Consider the following 20128-nt stretch of genomic DNA (forward strand, 5'->3'; position numbering starts at 1 on the left):
ATGTCATTAAGCCTGGTTTTCAAAGTTCCTGGCATCACAATACCATTAGGCCTGGTTTTCGCAGTTCCTGGCATTACAATGTCATTTAGCCCTGTTTTCGCAGTTCCTGGCTTCACAATGTCATTAAACCCTATTTTTGCAGAGCCTGGCTTCACAATGTCATTAAGCCTGGTTTTTGCAGAGTCTGGCTTCACAATGTCATTTAGCCCGGTTTTTGCAGAGCCTGGCTTCATAATACCATTAAGCCTGGTTTTTGCAGTTCCTGGCTTCACAATGTCATTAAGAGCTGTTTTTGCAGAGCCTGGCTTTACAATGGAATTAAGCCCGGTTTTCGCAGTTTCTGGCTTCACAATGTCATAAAGCCTGGTTTCTAAAGAGCCTGGTTTTACAATGTCATTAAGTCTGGTTTTCACAGTTCCTGGCTTGACAATGTCATTAAGTCTGGTTTTCAAAGTTCCTTGCTTCACAATACCATTAGGCCTGGTTTTTCGCAGTTCCTGGCTTCACAATGTCATTAAGCCTGGTTTTCGCAGTTCCTGGCTTTACAATATCATTAAGCCCAGTTTTCGCAGTTCCTGGCTTTACAATGTCATTAAGCCCGGTTTTCACAGTTTCTGGCTTTACAATGTCATTAAGCCTTGTTTCCAAAGGGCCTGGCTTCACAATGACATTAGGCCTGGTTTTCGCAGTTCCTGGCTTCACAATGTCATTAAGCCCTGTTTTCGCAGTTCCTGGCTTCACAATGTCATTAAGCCCATTTTTCGCAGTTCCTGGCTTTACAATGTCATTAAGCCTGGTTTCCAAAGGGCCTGGCTTTACAATATCATTTAGCACAGTTTTCACAGAGTAGGGTCAATTGTATTTTAAAGTAATTAGTTCTTATTAATAGCACATATGATAATCTATCAATCTTCACATCATTCATATTTCATATTGTTTTGTCACCATTTAAACCTCAAATCTACCACATCCTAATCCTTCAATTAATAACAGTGTTCTCAATATTGTCCATTGTTATCTGCAGGGCTGTATAGTTGAACAGAGGATAGAGCACACTTGCGGAGAGCACAACACCGAGTTGGACTCCGCGCACCGTGACCTTGACCGCAGTTACAGCGAGTCTAGCATAGCTTCTTTCAGGTACGGCTCAACAGTCTTACATTTTTTGTGGAATTACCTGCTTGGCCATTAAAATAATTAAAATTTGATTTAGAGCCATAAATTTACAAAATCATGAAAGGAAATGGGTATGGGAATAGATTACAATGTCATTGTAACTTCACATTGCAAATGCACAAATTTAATAGAAGCCACAAAAATGACTTGATATGGCTGTAAATTCAACATTTATTTTTCTGGGTTTTATCTTTTTATGCTTAGATGGGTTTTTAAAATTGCTGTTAAAGTTAACGGCCTTAAAGTTGTGTTACATTGCAAAACTTGCATAATTAATAGCATGTGGGTGTGTATTATTTAACTTAAAGGAGTATGTAATGTTGCGTAAAAAGGGACTTTTAATGGAAATATTTTAATAGTATTCAGATTAGACTGCTGTAACATGGAGCAAATAATGCATTACATACATGGATTCATTGCATTCTGAAAATTATGCAAATTTATGACAGATATCATTTATTTCTTTCCACGTTTATCACATGAAATATCTGCATGTCTTGTTGGTGTAAATTTCATTTTACCTTATCTAAAGGTGTTGTTCATCAGTACAATAAAGTGAGTCATCCTTATGATGAAGGTTTGATTTTAACAATTCAGCCGTGCTCTGCGAAAAGGGGGTTTAATGCATGTGCGTAAAGTGTAGTCCCAGATCAGCCTGTGCAGTCTGAACAGGCTCATCAGGGACGACACTTTCTGCCTAAACTGGACTTTTGCTAAGAAGAGACTTTTTTAAAGAAAAATATCATAAAAGCAGAAGGTGTCATCCCAGATTAGCCTGTGCAGATTGCTGAGGCTAATCTGGGACAACACTTTATACACATGCATGAAACCAACTTTTCACAGAGCACGGCCCAATTATTTAATTATTTTCTTGGCATTTTCCTTACATGTAACCATTACACCATTATAACTTTATAATTACTTTCGCATGAATCAGTATGGAGTAAACACTGTTTTATTGAAGCTAAAATGCCAACAGGACACAGTTTACTGTATGGGACTGTGACAATGTCATTTCTTTATACAAGTAACATGTTTGTCTTTCTTATTAACCAACATACTCATTTGTATGTGTTTGATTTATCAATATTTGCTGGCTGTTTTTTTTACAAAAAGTAGCTGGGCATGAATACAAAAGTTTCGTATATCAGTCAATCATTATATTTCTTGATTTAAGAATGGATTAATTTGTAGTAACCCTTTCCCACTTAAAAGCAAAGTGAAAATGTGCAAACAGCATGAAACTAGAACAGCCTGCAAGTTACTCGCAGTCTGTTAAGGTTTTCTGCTGTTTGCTGCTCATCAGTATCTTAGGTTTAGAAAGGAAGCCTTTAAAACTTGAATCTAGTAAGAAAGGTCTTTAATAAAATTTAACTTTCTAAGGGACCACAAATGCCTCAAAATATGTATCTAAGTGGTAAAGGGTTAATGAATTATTGCGGCTCTATATTCAGCCTTGGCTGTAACACATGGCCCAAGAAGCGCCACAAAGGGACCACCTCCAAGAAGACTGTGACAGAAATATTTGCAGCAATGGATGAGGAGCGTTCCCATGTTGATGGGCTCATTGACCACCCGCCCCCTAGCAGGGTCCTCAGGGGGACTGGTGCCCCCATGAACAGACTGCCTGATGGTGAGCTCTCCCTTTAATATGATAACTTCATAATAGATCTTTCTGTACATTCCATATCCTCATTATGATGGTATACACTGTAACTCCAATATAGTGCGGTCCATTATTACGTTGTGTCCAATATAACGCGGGGGGTCCTTGGATCCCATTTTTTCTCCAACCTTCCATTTCTGATTCAAATCCATGTTATGCAACTTCATGTTTTTTCATAAAATTCAAAGAAGCTGGCAATCACAGCTTGATTGCTTTATCCGTCCGTTTAACTGATTTTAATCGATTAGAGGTTAAATGACACTCGACAGCTAATTATCTATATCAATAGATATAGATATATCAATTTTATCAATATAAAACATTATATTGTTTTGGCGTTGTCCGTCCGTCCGGCTGTCCGTCCGTCAGGCACTTTTGTGTCCGGAGCCATATCTTGGAAGCGCTTTGGCGGATTTCATTTAAACTTGGTATGAGTATATATATGCATAAGAGGATGATGCACACCAAATGGCATTGTACACCATCTGTTAAAAACAGACTTATGGCCCTTTGTATCTTGAAAAAATGCTTTTTAGTGTCCGGAGCCATATCTTGGAAGTTCTTTGGCGGATTTCATTGAAACTTGGTATGAGTATATATATGCATAAGAGGATGATGCACGCCAAATGGCATTGTACACCATCTGTTAAAAACAGACTTATGGCCCTTTGTATCTTGAAACAATGCTTTTTACTATAGGCACTTTTGTGTCCGGAGCCATATCTTGGAAATGCTTTGGCGGATTTCATTTAAACTTGGTATGAGTATATATATGCATAAGAGGATGATGCACGCCAAATGGCATTGTACACCATCTGTTAAAAACAGACTTATGGCCCTTTGTAACTTGAAAAATGCTTTTTACTATAGGCATTTTTGTGTCCGGAGCCATATCTTGGAAGCGCTTTGGCGGATTTCATTTAAACTTGGTATGAGTATATGTATGCATAAGAGGATGATGCACGCCAAATGGCATTGTACACCATCTGTTAAAAACAGACTTATGGCCCTTTGTATCTTGAAAAAATGCTTTTTACTATAGGCACTTTTGTGTCCGGAGCCATATCTTGGAAGCGCTTTGGCATATTTCAATTAAACTTGGTATGAGTATCCCCCGCCAGAGGCGGAGGGATATTGTTTTGGCGCTAATCTAATTAATTACCACACCCCACATTATACCCACCTCTCACTCCCCCCCTACCCCCCACCCCCCCCCCCATACCACCCACCCCCCCCCCAAAAAAAAAGTTTTTTTTGTTTTTTTTAAACATCTAATAAATTACCACACCCCACATTAACCCCCCACTCACCCCCACCCCCCCCACCCCCCTACCCCCAACCCCCCTACCCCCCCCCACCCCCCCACCCCAATTTTTATGTCCACCTTCGAAGAAGAGGGGGTATATTGCTTTGCTCATGTCGGTCGGTCGGTCGGTAGGTCTGAAAATTGAGCGTATGTAAACGTTGAATGTTTTTGTGGAAAAGCACGACTTATTAATTCACCTAAATAAATTGTGAAGGCTTAAGAACCTTCCTTTGTCTTAGTTTTGTGTTATTGTCCTCCGTCAGTCCATCTATCATTATGTTCATCTGTCCAATTTGCACCCATCCTCAAACAAAGCATATGTTGCGGGGGATACCTTGGGCCTTTCAGGCCCTCTTGTTGGTGTTAATCTGTTGTGTAATGTCAATAAAGGTATGAACACGCGCGAGTCCGTGTTTATTACATGTATTCCCTATCAGAGCGGTTCGGTGCGCTAATTTCAATAAGGCAAGTGCAAGCGGAATAATTATCAAATTAAAGTTGTTTAAATCAATTACCTGTTTATGTTTTGTATTTATCGTGTATTGTATTTCATTGTATAAACTATGGCTGTGTAAGTGTGTTATCGTTTATTATATGCTATACATGCTTGATAAATAAAAAGATCTTTGTGTATGTTTAATGTTTCAGTAGGTATACGAAAAATAAATTAAAAAATCCTGACAATTTATTTACATGCTAACGCAGTGTAATAGTTAACAGAGATGCACTTAAATTTTTGCCCGTTAGCAGAAAGTCCACGGAAAGCACGTTTTTAACATGCTGCGTATTACACAATAAAACATTTCTTTGTACATGTATCGTATTGCATTCAATCTAAATTTAAATTGGCTCGTCCAATGAAAACTGTGTCCCATAATGCACTGTTCTATTTTTTCTGAAAAATGGCGCAGGCATATGAATTTGTTTATAAAATTCGTAAACATATTTCTTGTCATAAATGTTTAACATTAATTTATCGTAAGTGATGTTGTAATTATATTGGATCATCAGATAAATATGCACATTAGAAAAGCGGTATGTATACCGTTATCGTTCGATTCGGTTTATATGCATGTATTTGCGGATGACAACACAGCATGACAATACACAGGACCTATATAATAGGCTATACTATACCTGTTTTTATAGCCCCCTTAAATAAATAAGCTCAAAACTTATAACACTGTCCGTTTATAACGTCATCCGCGTTTTATTGGAGTTACAGTGTATTATGTTCCCTGTATGTAAACATATAAAAGCTGCCCTCACATTTCACTTAATATGTCACCCCTGACATATAAAATCCACCATTACATGTAATGTTTTTCCCTCATTACATATCCCATGAACAAAGCATTTCACAATCTGCAGACATTCCTGTTGGTGTGTGTTTTCATGGAAACTTGTTGGGACCTGTAACCGAGAAATGTTCTGAATGTTTACACTGTGATTGAGGCTATAATGCAGGATTATGTTGTAGCGTGGGAAAATGGGAATCTTGGTAACAACAGCTCTGCTAAGCTGTTGTTGTTCTTGATGAATCGGAGTTTAAATATTTATGCCCCCCTTCGAAGAAGAGGGGGTATATTGCTTTGCACATGTCGGTCTGTCTGTCGGTCGGTCGTTCTGTCCACCAGGTGGTTTCCGGATGATAACTCAAGAACGCTTAGGCCAAGGATCATGAAACTTCATAGGTAGATAGATCATGACTCGCAGATGACCCCTATTGATTTTGAGGTCACTAGGTCAAAGGTCAAGGTCATGGTGACCCGAAATAGTAAAATGGTTTCCGGATGATAACTCAAGAATGCATATGCCTAGGATCATGAAACTTCATAGGTAGATTGATCATGACTTGCAGATGACCCCTATTGATTTTGAGGTCACTAGGTCCAAGGTCACGGTGACCCGAAATAGTAAAATGGTTTCCGGATGATAACTCAAGAACGCATACGCCTAGGATCATGAAACTTCATAGGTAGATAGATCATGACTTGCAGATGACCCCTATTGATTTTGAGGTCACTAGGTCAAAGGTCAAGGTCACGGTAATCCGAAATAGTAAAATGGTTTCCGGATGATAACTCAAGAACACATTTGCCTAGGATCATGAAACTTCATGGGTAGATTGATCATGACTCGCAGATGACCCCTATTGATTTTCAGGTCACTAGGTCAAAGGTCAAGGTCACAGTGACCCGAAATAGTTAAATGGTTTCCGGATGATAACTCAAGAAGGCTTACGCCTAGGATCATGAAACTTCATAGGTACATTGATCATGACTCGCAGATGACCCATATTGATTTTCAGGTCACTAGGTCAAAGGTCAAGGTCACGGTGACCCGAAACAGTAAAATTGTTGCCAGATGATAACTCAAGAACGCTTTTGCCTAGGATCATGACACTTCATAGGTTCATTGATCATGACTTGCAGATGACCCCTATTGATTTTCAGGTCACTAGGTCAAAGATCAAGGTCACAGTGACAAAAAACGTATTCACACAATGGCTGCCACTACAACGGACAGCCCATATGGGGGGCATGCATGTTTTACAAACAGCCCTTGTTTATATTTCATTTTGTCCACGAATCATGTAGCAGAATACAGACAGTAAAATTTGCATTAACAAATCGTTTCTCAATTCATGTTATTATGAGGCTTAGTGTTTACCTTCTCTTACGAAAAAGTTGCAAACAGCAACACAAGAAATGTTGTTGTTTTTTAGCATTTGTGAGCACATAGTGCTAAATAGTGCTCAAGGTGAGCTATTATGGTCAATCCATGTCTGTGTTCTGTCGTTGTGAGTCATGCTCAGTGTGTGGTGCATGGTGTGGTGTAAGTCAAGCATCTTTAACCCTTTACCACTCAGAAACGCATTTTGACAGATTTGAAGTCCTTTAGAAAACCTAATTTAATAAGTCAATTCTTAATATATTCAAGTTTGGAAGGCTTTATTTCCAACCCTTAGATGCTGATAAGCAGCAAACAACATAAAACCTGAACAGACTGCGAGTTACTCCCAGGCTTGCGAGTTACTTGCAGGCTGTTCTGGTTTTATGCTGTTTGCACATAACCATTTCCAATTTGCTTTTGTGTTAGAAAGGGTTAACTTTTAGCTCATTATCACTAGAGGCCTCATTTTTATCCAATCTTGATTAAACTTTGTCAGAATGTTTATCTTTGCAATATCTAGCTGGTCTTTAAATATGATTAGCATGCTTCCAACAAACTAGGTTACTGTGTCAAATGGAAGTAACAATGTGTGTTTAAAAGCAAGGTCACCAAGTCAAATTTAAGGAAAACCTTGTTTCCGCTCTAAAAGGCCACATTAATAGGTCAGTTTTAATGAAACTGGTCATAATATTTATCTTTGCAATTTCAAGGCCATTTTTGACTTTGGATCAATAGAGCTACAAAACTGAGTCACAAAGTGACCTTGAACTCAGGTGAGCTCTTCAGGGCAATAATTGCCCTTTTGTTTATCAAAGATTTAAATATTAGGTTCATCAAAGTCAGCAGATTACCTTTTAATATTTAATAAAATACGTGAAGGTACATTTCGTATTTTATACTGAGGTACCCTTCTTTTTTGTCATCATTTATATTGCATGATGCTTGGCAGAGATTACGTGTAACTCTGGTAAAACCCATCTGGTTTGCATCATGCAACAAGTTGCTGCTTGAAGATATCTAATATTGGCACAGTTATAATTCACTTATCTAGGTGCAAGCATATTGGAATGATGTATTGCCTTGTTATTGCAGTAACAATCTTTGCCACTAGTACCAATTCTGCACTACCAGTCTGCAATGAGTAGAATTAGACATGGGCAAGTGTAACAAGTGGTGATCTTGTTGTTTGCGTGGTATATAATTCTACGAAATTATTCAATGTAAAAATGTGAGGTAGTGTAGTCTCAGGCGTCTAGGATTTCAGCTGTTGGTTGAGAACAGTGGTTGGTTAGGACACAGATTCCAGTGTCAGTGTGACAGACTGTTGCTCAGTGGTGGTCTTTATGGGGATATTGAGGGACATTGTTTCAGATTAGTGATCATGGTGAGATTTGGGGATCCTTAAAAGTTGAGGATTGGTTTGTTACAGAATAAAAAACACTCAGAAGTGAAGTTTCCTTGCTGCAATGGAAAGGAAGTGTATGTTTGTATGTGACAGTTTTACCAGTTTCGAATGTTGTCTTAAAGTATGGCATGGGTTGCCACTGATTGCGCTGATGGATATACATAAAGATGCAGTTTATTTTCTTGCGTTATTTTGACATAGCTGACATAGAATTTAAAGGATGTAATTGCCATAAGTAAGTTCTACATGTTTCATGTATTAGTGAGACACAAAAAAAGGAATCATACAGGTTGTTTGAAACAACGTCCTGGTTAGCAATCTATATGTGACCTATAATTATGGGGCCATATGGGAACTGATATGAGGCACATATGGGCAAACTAGATAGGAAGTTCAACCTTGATTCAAGGGTTCCCATTTTCTGGCTGCCCTATATACACTTATAGGGCCATTTGCAGCCCATATAAATGTATTGTTAGGTTATCCTTTATATTTCTGTTGAAAACACACACATTCAAGATACCAAAGCTTATTTAAAGAATAGCAGGTACATGCATGTATATTATGTATAATGGTGACAGTGTTTTGATGCTCTAGACTATTAGTGCTACAGGTTTAAGAATACTTGATTAGTAAGCTGAGAAACCATTGGCCCACGTAGCAATTAAGACAAAACAGTGTACAAGGAAACTTTTGTAAGCTGAAGAGATTTCTTGAGAGATATGTGTCAAGTGTTTTTGTTTCATGACTAAGATATTAATCTTTCATATGAGCCACACTGTGGGAAAAATGGGGCTTAATGTATGTGAATAAAATGTAAATTGTCCCAAATAAGTCTTTGAAGTTCACACAGGCTAATCAGGAATAACACTTTAAGCCTTAACTTGAATTTTGCTTATCAACAACTTCCTTTAAGCAAAAAAAAACCCATACAAGCTGAAAGTGTAGTTCTTGATTAGCCTGTGTTGACTGCACAGGCTAATCTGTGACAATATTTTACCCAATTGCATAAAGTTCCATTTTCTCAGAGTGAGGCTAATATGTAAAGAATGATTAGCCAAGGTTGCTATCAATAATAGTCACCTGATTAACCTTTCCCTCTCAGAAGTACTGTGAAATTGGCTATGTGCAAACAACATATAACCAGAACAGCCTGAGATAAACTTGCAGTCTGTTCAGGTTTTATGCTGTTTGCTGCTCATCAGTAGCTAAGGGTTGGAAATGAAGCCTTTAAAACTTGAATCTATTAAGAAGGTCTTTATTTAAATTAAACTTTTTAAGAAGCTTACACATGCATCAAAATACGTATATAAGTGGTTAAGGGTTCATGATTGTCAAACCTTGGTATCGTAAGTCTGTAAAGTATCAGAAAAATAGCAGTCACAGAAAATTCATCCATTCATCAATATATATGCAATGTACAAGGGATTCTGCACACAAAACTACAAATAATATTATTGTATTATAGAATAGAGATCAATTTTGGAAAATAATGCCAAGCAATCAACATTATTGCGTTGCAAATGCCTTTTTCTTTGCACTTAAAGTATTTATTGATTCTTAGGGATCTTATTATGCCCACACAAATTGGGAGGCTTTAAGTATTCCATCTGTCTGTCACCTTGGATGTACATCTTGCGCCTATGCCTACGTTTATATTACTTGCTGCAATATCATGTGGCAAGCCATGTTAGATTCAACACCAAGGCCCTTCGCTCAAAACTAAGGTCAAAATCAGCGGTTTGACACATTTAATTTAATTCAATAATTATGATAATTCTAATAACAAGTATGCTGCCACATTTTTCGTTGTTGATTAACCCTTTCCCACTCAGATGCAAAGTGAAATGGCTATGTGGAAACAGCATAAAACCAAAACAGCCTGCGAGTAACTGGTAGTCTGTTCAGGATTTATGCTGTTTGCTGCTCATCAGTATCTTAGGGTTGGAAATGAAGCCTTTAAAACTTGAATCTAGAAGAAAGGTCTTTAATTAAATTTAACTTTCTAAGGGACTACAAATGCATAAAAATACATAACTAAGGGGTAAAGGGTTAAGCCACAAATGTTTTCATCATTTTTATTGTTAAGCATTTCGTATTTACTATTAAGTACGATCATTATGTTACGAGTCATTTACTAAGTGTAGTTGATTTCATCATTACAGTCTACTGTGATAGTTTGATAGTTGTCAAATAATCGTGTGTGTATAAACTGTATCAAGAGGACGTTTATTGAAAGGACATTTCTATAAATATTCACCTCGGTAGACTGAGGTGTGATAGATTTGAAACGTTTTCAAGCCTTTGATGTGTTCATTTAAATTGATATGTTATGTGTGAATAGGTTGTTACATTCTCTAATAGAAGCTTTGACAAGTATTTTATACAGTCTCTTTATTCAATAATAAGATGTTTAGGTTTTCTCAAGGTTCTATCTAAGTTAAACTCGTTTTATCATTTTTGTGTCTCTTAACATGTAACATTGTACTGAAAATGTCTTTGCAAGTGGGAGGGTTCTTTTAAGAATAAAATTGATTGTTCTATAATTTCTTGCAACATTTTTTTTGTTTTTTAAGACTTAACTAGAATAAATGTTTTGTATCTCTAAGCAAAAAGCAATCCGACATCAAATTAGAATTGTCACACTATCTGAAACTAATTAATTACAAGTTTGAAAAAGTTACCTCCCCTGACAAATGTAGATTAAGTTGGCACTAAACTATTTTAAGTACTTATTTAATTTCATGTTTAATCTTTAACTTTAGTAAAAAAATTAAGTCAACATTTTGCACATAGGGACCCACATAATGGTACATTTTCTGAAAGAGAATTCTAAGCGAAATGGATGTAAGAAAACAGGTATGTTATGCGATATGTAAGAAAGGAATTGACACAAATCAAAGTTCACTTTTCTCAAGGTTCTTTTTGTGCTACTTTTTAGTTGATTGTAATCCACATGTGCATAAGTTTTATGGTCTCCAATCTTAAAACACAACAGGGATTTCTCTGAGAACATAAATGCTTTCCTTGCACTCAGGTCAATAAAAGAATATCAAAATGAGTGTAATTAACTGAAAACATGTCTTCCAGTGAATCAAGATTGTTTATTTAGAATATAGCATTTCACAGCTAACATTTACTGGCCTAGAGCTTTGGTTATGTAAGTATATGTTTTGAAATATGGCAGATGTACTTGTACTATAGTACATCTTTTGTAGTTATTCAGTATTATTTCTGCAGGTTGTAGTTTCTTAGCTAGATTGATGGATATTTTCTTGAGAAATATAAACGATGAACTACTTAATACGCTATTTCACTTGTTGTTTCTTTTGTGTCTTTCAGAGCTGTCCACAGTGAAGCAGGGGACACCACTCTATGGGCAGCCAAAATGGTGGGGTGAAGAAGACTCTGATCTCAATCTAGGTGGGTCGTTGTGGGGCTTGATTGTCCTACTGAATGTGTGTGTATGTGTTTTTGGAGGGGGTAATACACCATTTCTTGAGCCTCAGCCTGGTTGGATCTAATTTTGAGCCAGTTTGCACACATTGATACCATCGACACATGAAAACACACCATTCACCATTACATTTTCCTTATTGTTGTGGCTTTGCTGCTCAAAAATATCGGACAATAAGAATGTAAGAGGTTTTATGGTAATGTTAATATGCATGAACAAAGGTTTTCGGGCTCAAAATTTTCAACCATTTTAAATATTATAATGTCACTGTGCATCTTTCCTGTGAATCTATGCACCTGAAACACTGCATGCCTTGCTTTGTAAGTCATAAGATATATAACCTTTTAGCATTTCAACACACTTAGGGTCAACCAATCACATTTTTCAATGAATTCGAATGCTTGGATGCCCCTTTAAATATTCTGCCAAAATGGCACCCAGAGCCCGTAATACTCATGCTAAAAAAATACTGGTTGTACTAAAACTTTCTGCAATAGTCATAATGGGACACAGTGTCAATGTATCTCTACTTATAAAATAAATCAATTTCCAAAGTCAGGTTTCTTCTATTCAAATGTTTGCCTTTATAGCACTCTTCTGATCAATCAACCAGATGCTAATGATTGGATGCCCCTTTAATTATTTGCTAAAATGGTGTTGAGAGTCAGTCGCAAACTCAAAAAATTATACTTACAACTTCTACAAAAGCCAAAACGGGGAATAGTGTGAATGTTACTCTTTTAATTACTGTTTTCCCATCCAAATCAAGTTCTCCTTGTTTGAATTGTTTACCTATAGGACTATCTGTGATGCTATTACAAGGAATACAACTACTAAACAATATTGCAACATGAACAGTCATTTGTATCCTTTAATGTTGGGTATGTCTTTGTATTTAAAAGTTTGTGTCTTTCTGTCTGAGGCTGCAGTATGTGAGGACCCTGTTTGTGCACCATTACTCCTTCTTAATTAATGTACTGGACAATAGTGTGGACTTATTTTGGAATAAAGCTGCCATTTCTAGCTTTTTATTGATTTACACAACAGCATTCAATTTACCTGTGGTCTTGTGCTGTGGGGGTTAAGCCAGAGTACCCTGTCTGGTTTGATGACAGCCAACCCAACTGGCACCAGCTGGGAGTTGTTGGGATTGAACCCAGGTCACCAGTTGAGACGCACTAGTACCAATTCACTGTGCCCCCTTCAAAGTTGACTACACAGAACATTTAATTGGCTTGTGTATATCCTCAAAATAAAACATACAATCATTAGTAAATTAACCGTATTTACATATATTTATTTAGATATTAGAATATCAGTGCATTACCATATGGAAGAACATACCCCCTTAGCATGTACAATAATAATGCTGTATTTATGTTTACACAAATTTTCTTTGATCTTTAAAAACATTATTGAGATTCTCTTGAGGCTTGGTATTGTATGGTATGTAAACAATTACCTATCCAGACTGTATGGGGCAGTCCATAGCACTTAGTGGTTACACAGATACATGGTACTATGAACCCATTCAATCAAGCTTTAATGCCTGTATTGTCAAGGAATACAGTAGCATGATGGTCAAAATTAGATAACAAAGTCTTCATGAAAATTATGTATAATTATGTTTATTAAAAAAGTTTTTGTTTGTGGATCCACCTTCTTAATTGACTGCTTAATAATTGTACTCCTGAGGCTGGCTTTATTGTGTACTTTAAATGATGGTTACTTCTTGTAAAATAAATACTGAAACCTGTCAATTTCAAGGGCTGATGTTTTTATTATAAAAAAAAAGAAGTAAACACATTTAGTCTTTAAAAATATTTACTTTTTTGGAAGAATATTAGTAGGAAGAATATTAGTATTTAGTCTTATTTTTGGCTCAATAGAATTATACATCATGTAACAACCTTCAAAAGGTGATGACATGCAGTCCTATAGTTGATAATGTAGACCAACCACCCCCACCAGACTTGAGTGTTCCCAAGTAATGAAGCCGAATGATAACAGCTGTATAGAATACACTAAACCTCTCTTTCAATTAGATGGTTACAGTCTATTAGTTTATCTAGTTGAGGCAATTTATATTGTGTGCCAGTATAGCAAGCTATGGTGATTCAGGCGGATTAAGCGGCAAAATAAATAAGAACTTTAGAAAGTGCTTGTTTATATTGTGATAAATTTTCTTACTAAATATTTATAAAACATACCACTGACCATGATTGGCAAAGTTAGGGCAGTGTTTAAAAGAAGTAAGTACATGTTTTTAGTGGTAATGGATTAATACAGTATTTGTTTGCTTTAGTCAAGTTTTGTTAGTATTTCAAAGCAAATACATACGTCATTATTTGGATAGTGTGTTATAAGTCTAGAATATAACTACCAAGGTATCAAATAGATGCATATTTGTCATGGAGTGTAAAAATGTATGGATATATTTAAGACTTTGGAGAAGTTGAGACACACACACACACACACATGAACAATAAAGTTATTTCATCTGGATGCACCCATGTATTTCTTTATTTATAACAGCTAATAAACATGCATGCAAAATATGTGTATTCAATATTGCAATTTATTCTATAAAGATGTTAAATGAGTTTTAGTCATTGAAAAACTGAGCATGTTCTACTGTGAGGTACCACAGGATCTTGCCATTGTTGCCATAACTACTATTACAAAACAAATACAGTCTGTCATACCAGTTATCTGTAATATACCTTCGCATCAAACCAATTGTACATGTACATTTCTTGAGCGGTGTATTGATTCTGATCTGTGTGCTTCCAGAACGCCAGCGTCCCCGTGGTGACCACATGGCGGACCCACAACCACAACAACAACCACACCGAGCAGACGTGTCTGCAGAACGCCGAAGGAGCGATGTCTCATTGCAATCTAGTGATGCAAAATCTCATGTTATCAGCAGCAATGTGCCAAATACAAACACTACTCCAGTAGTTCCATATAGTGACCCTAATAAGACTTGTACCACTCCTGAGGGAGTTACCAATATGGCTTTTACTGTGGATTTTGGGGACGATTCTAAATCGAGTCTGGAGGGGAGGAGCCTAGGGGACTTCATGCCACCGAAGTTGAGGAAGAGTTTCCGGGAAAGGCAGGAAAAGAGTCACGAGAAACTGGCCATGATAAAGCCGTCCAACGACAATGTCAACCCAGTCCAGGAGAGGCATGAGAAAGGTCAGGAGAAACAAGTAGGCTCCAAGCCATCCAGCAACACTGTCACCCCAGAAAAGGTAAAATCTGCAGAGGAGAAACTGGCAGTGATAAAGCCGTCCAGTGACAATGTCACCCCGCGGGAGAGACTGGAGAAGGGTCACGAGAAACTGGCCATGTCAAACCTGAGCAGCGAAAATGTCACCCAAGAGAAGGTGAGATCTGCGGGTGAGAAGTCAAGACCTGTGAAAACAGCAGCCGATAAAATCATGGTAAGTGGAAAGGATTGTAGGGGTTGTGGTAAAGTTCAGCATTTCAAAAAGAATATGAGCGGCACTCTATGAAAAGGGGTTTTAATGAATGTAGTTAAATTGTTTTCCCAGATTAACCTGTGCAGTTCGCACACGCTAATCAGGGAAGACACATTCCCCATTTTATGATACTTATGAAAATTAAGTTTTTGCTGAAAGTGTCATCCCTGATTAGCCTGTGCGGACTTATCTAATCACAGGCTAATCTGGAACAACACTTTACACACATTCAATAATCCCACTTTTCACAAAGCACGGCCCATATGTATTGTTTCAACGCACATTCATTAAACCCAATTTTCACAAAGTACCGCCCATATGTATTGTTTCAGTGTCGGAAGTTTTTGAACAAGTCGAGTTATTGTTATTTAGATTCATAGTAAATTGCTGTTTAGTTGTGTAGTAAGTAAAACATGTCTACCAATTATTTGCTTTAACAGATTTTTATGTCCCCCACTATAGTAGTGGGGGACATATTGTTTTTGCCCTGTCTGTCTGTTGGTCTGTTGGTCTGTCTGTCTGTTTGCGCCAACTTTAACATTTTGCAATAACTTTTGCTATATTGAAGATAGCAACTTCATATTTGGCATGCATGTGTATCTCATGAAGCTGCACATTTTGAGTGGTGAAAGGTCAAGGTCAAGGTCATCCTTCAAGGTCAGAGGTCAAATATATGTGGCCAAAATCGCTCATTTTATGAATACTTTTGCAATATTGAAGATAGCAACTTGATATTTGGCATGCATGTGTATCTCATGGAGCTGCACATTTTGAGTGGTGAAAGGTCAAGGTCAAGGTCATCCTTCAAGGTCAGAGGTCAATTATATGTGGTCAAAATCGCTCATTTTATGAATACTTTTGCAATATTGAAGATAGCAACTTGATATTTGGCATGCATGTGCATCTCATGGAGCTGCTCATTTTGAGTGGTGAAAGGTCAAGGTCATCCTTCAAGGTCAGAGGTCAAATATATGTGGCCCAAATCGCTTATTTTATGAATACTTTTGCAATATTGAAGATAGCAACTTGATATTTGGCATGCATGTGTATCTCATGGAGCTGCACATTTTGAGTGGTGAAAGGTCAAGGTCATCCTTCACAAGGTCAAGGTCATCCTACAATGTCAAACATCATGTAGGGGGACATTGTGTTTCACAAACACATCTTGTTTAGAAAAACCTTTGTCACTCTGTTTAGGCCAATGCATTGGGCAAGGTAAAATTGTAAGCCCAATCAGATTATTTAAAGTTCCCATGTCATGGCAAATGCAAATTATGCATGTATAGATGTATGAAATTTTACTATGGCGAAACGTAAAATAGTAATGTATTATGACATTAGTAGTGGTTGTGAGGAACGGGTTATCTAGGGAAAAACAACATGTCAAATTCAAGTTTTGTTAAAGCACCTTTCATTCAAACAATTATAAAGGTAAAGAGAAAAGGCAAATAAGAAGGAGAAAAATCAAAATGCCTGTCCCTGAAAAGCTCTTGTTTGTTTTTCAAAGAAAAAAAGCAAATATTGATTCATCCACTATATTCACTATTTTCAAAATTCTATATAATACCAAAGTTGAAGTACCATTAGTTGGTTACATGCTGATTTACATGTTAGCTTTTCATGGTTGCTATGAGACAAATGACAACTCTCACAGTATGTCAGAAAATGCATTGAATAGAGTGTAGATTATAAGGAGATGTTATGGTATCAAATTGACCTATTGAACCACCATTACCCCTGTAGGGTTGTATTGTTATGGCTTAGGTTTCTTTGTCATCATTGAAAGATAATATGATTAAGTGAAATCCTTAACCCTATCCCACTCAGTAGCAAAGTGAAAATGGCTATGTGCAAACAGCATAAAACCAGAACAGCCTGCGCGTAACGCCCAGTCTGTTCAGGTTTTATGCTGTTTGCTGCTCATCAGTATTTAAGGGTTGGAAATGAAGCCTTTAAAACTTGAATCTAGTAAGTAAGGTCTTTCATTAAATTTATCTTTCTGAGGGACTACAAAGACGTGAAAATGCATATCTAAGTGGTAAAGGTTTTAAGATAATACGATTAAGTGAAATCCTTAAATAAAATGTAATCCTTACATACACAATCGTATATAATGATTTTTTTTTTCTTCATATATATAAGGACTAGCCTTTGGATGAGTTTTTATGGTCATCACCTTGAAAGATCTGTATTTAAATGTTTGAAATTACTACATATATTTACATTGCATTAGCATATGTTTATTCATGCACAGTCCTTATCAACAAATGGATTTTGTTGGCAATATAGGATAATGAAATATTTTGTTCATTCAGTTTTAAGGAAGATAACATGAAATATAATCTTAAAGAATGTTTTACTATTTTGTTCTGTTCACTTGTTGATGTTACATTCATCTAACCAATTTTTACATGTTTGACAAAGGTAAATACATAGGCTTGTAAATAACTTCAAAGTTTTACTGTTTTTTTTGAAGGAGAAAATGTTAATGTAAAAAGCTTTGGCTTAAGAAACTTAAAAAGATCTACTTGTTTCCCTTTTAAATTTGACAAAAGGTCGCTGTGGTGTAATGGATATGGTGTCTTCCTAGCGATCAGGAGGTCACCGGTTCAAACCCTACTGGAAGCGTACCTTCTATCTCTCCCACAGACACCAAGTACTGGTTCTAGTTCCAGGAAGCTGACTCCAGAGCATTTCGATAAGCCTATGGCTTTCTATGCGATGGAGCTAAAATAGACTTCAACTAATTTGACAAAATAAATATGAACCTGACTCCAGGAAAATCTGGCTTAATGCATTTGTGTAAAGTGTCCTCCCAGATTAGATTGTACAGTCTGCATAGGCTTATCAGGGATGACACTTTACTGACCGCGCTTATTATTTTGCTACGACTCTACAACATTTTATTCAAAATTAAAAGCCAAAAGAAAAAAATCGCGGTATTTTAAAACTGTACCGGAGGAATGGTTTTTAGCCATGCCGACTTTTTTAACGGAGTGCGATTTTTATGTGTGCACCATTAGCCTCATCGGCGAGGCGCTTTACATATTAAATGCATAGAGCGTCTGCGACACAATGGAGAAATCATATTCTTTGTCATTTTTATTTAATTTTTTTACGTAAAAAGTGCGACCATGCTCCGGAATTCAGGGCTTTTAAAGCCTGCAGTTCCGAGACGACTTTCAACAAAATCGAATCTATCTTGAAATGTCACTAAGATGGGTTTATGGAGGTGTATTTGATTAAACAAATTTTTTATAGATATAGATAAATACTAGTCTATTTATATTAAATGTCAGTTGTAAGATTTGTATTTTAAAAGCAGACTTGAATTCAGAGAGTTTTAAATGCAGCATGTCCAACCAAGTTGAAGCCATGAATTGACCATTCATGCTAATCAGCATTTAAAACGGTTTTTGTGCTAGATTGCCTATGTATGTATTGGAAAAAGCCGTTCAACAAATAAAATAAAATAAAAAAATGTTTTTCCTACCTACCCTAATTGAACCACAACATTATTTTGTCTTGGCCTCAGAAGGTTAAACTACAAAGTCTTGTTTATAAACACACAGTTTTGGCATACTTTTAAGTTGACCAATAATCGTCAACCATTCACATTGCATTACACAACAATTAATCTTGTTAATTTAATCTGTTAAAATGAACATTTTATTGTAAAATTAAGATTATTTAAACAATTTTGTGAACAATTCATTGACTATTTGATCAGTGTGATTTTGTCTTCAAGAGTTGTCCAGGCTGGCAGGTCCTGCTTTGAGGTCAAATGTCCCACCAATATTTGTGGAATGTATTGATTTGAACCTAAAACCAGTTATGGCATTTATGTTTATGCAGGGCAACGAATTGACAAAATACTGAAATGAGTAATAAATTTGAATACTTGTGTCTTAACCCTTTCCCCCATAAGAAGCAAAGTGAAAATGGCTTTTGCAACCAGCATAAAACCAGAACAGCCTGTGAGTAACTCGCAGTCTGTTCAGGTTTTATGCTGTTTGCTTCTCATCAGTATTTAAGGGTTTAAAATGAAACTTTTAAACTTGATTCTAGAAATAAAAGTCCTTAAGTTAATTTAACTTTCTAAGGGACTTAAAGATGTGTCAAAATACATATCTATGTGGTTAAGGGTTGAAGTAATAATTTCAGATGAGTGTTGGTGGTCGGGCAGTGTCTGAGGGTCGCGATATCTCCTTGACTAAACAACACGCGATTGATGAACTCTGGGCCTCACCAAGCGATGCCTTGGTCTCAAAGAGGCAGCGAACGATGAGCAAGTCTTCATCCTCCAACAGTGTGGATGATGAGAATACAGAACAGTCATACTCTAGTGGTAACTCGTTGCGATTAAATTGTATAACCATGTTTAACCCTTTCCCCCATATAAGCAAAGTGAAATTGGCTTTTGCAACCAGCATAAAACCAGAACAGCCTGTGAGTAACTCGCAGTCTGTTCAGGATTTATGCTTATTGCTGCTCATCTGGGTCTAAGAGTTGGAAATGAGGTCTTTAAAACTTGAATCTAGAAAGAAAGGTCTTTAATTAAATTTAACTTTCGAAGGGACTACAAAATATGAAAATACGTATCTAAGTGGTAAAGGGTTTAATACCTATCTTAGTGGTAAAGGGTTAATAAAACTTGGTCAGAATGTTTATCTTGATAAAATGAAGGACATGTTTGAGTCTTGATCAAGTAGGGTGAACAAGTAGATCACCAGGTCAAGTTTTGGACAGTTTGTGTTCGTGAACTCATGTGAACGATTTAGGGCCATCATGGCCCTTTGGTTTGCATAAGGGGCATATTGGTTAAAGACCTTCATCAAGGTCAACAATCAAGGTGTTAATGAATATTATCCAGTTAAAATGACAGTTTATTTGTCTCTAGAGATATTTTGCAAAGTAAAATGATACTCAATAATTACTTGATAGCAACAAT

The 20128-nt window shown here is 36.7% G+C and overlaps 1 protein-coding gene across 6 annotated transcripts in view; it reads left to right on the top strand.

The window, feature by feature from the left end:
- Positions 1-20128, top strand: part of LOC127873867 (centrosomal protein of 170 kDa protein B-like) — a 147674-nt gene that overhangs the window by 93216 nt on the left and 34330 nt on the right. For all 6 annotated transcript variants that reach the window (XM_052417934.1, XM_052417936.1, XM_052417931.1 and 3 more), the window contains 5 exons: positions 1025-1140; positions 2631-2809; positions 11572-11652; positions 14480-15138; positions 19342-19525. In XM_052417934.1, coding sequence (XP_052273894.1) covers positions 1025-1140; positions 2631-2809; positions 11572-11652; positions 14480-15138; positions 19342-19525 — 1219 coding nt within the window. The remainder of the gene's footprint in view (positions 1-1024; positions 1141-2630; positions 2810-11571; positions 11653-14479; positions 15139-19341; positions 19526-20128) is intronic.

This window comes from Dreissena polymorpha, chromosome 3 (assembly GCF_020536995.1).
Source record: "Dreissena polymorpha isolate Duluth1 chromosome 3, UMN_Dpol_1.0, whole genome shotgun sequence".
Taxonomy (NCBI): Eukaryota; Metazoa; Mollusca; class Bivalvia; order Myida; family Dreissenidae; genus Dreissena; species Dreissena polymorpha.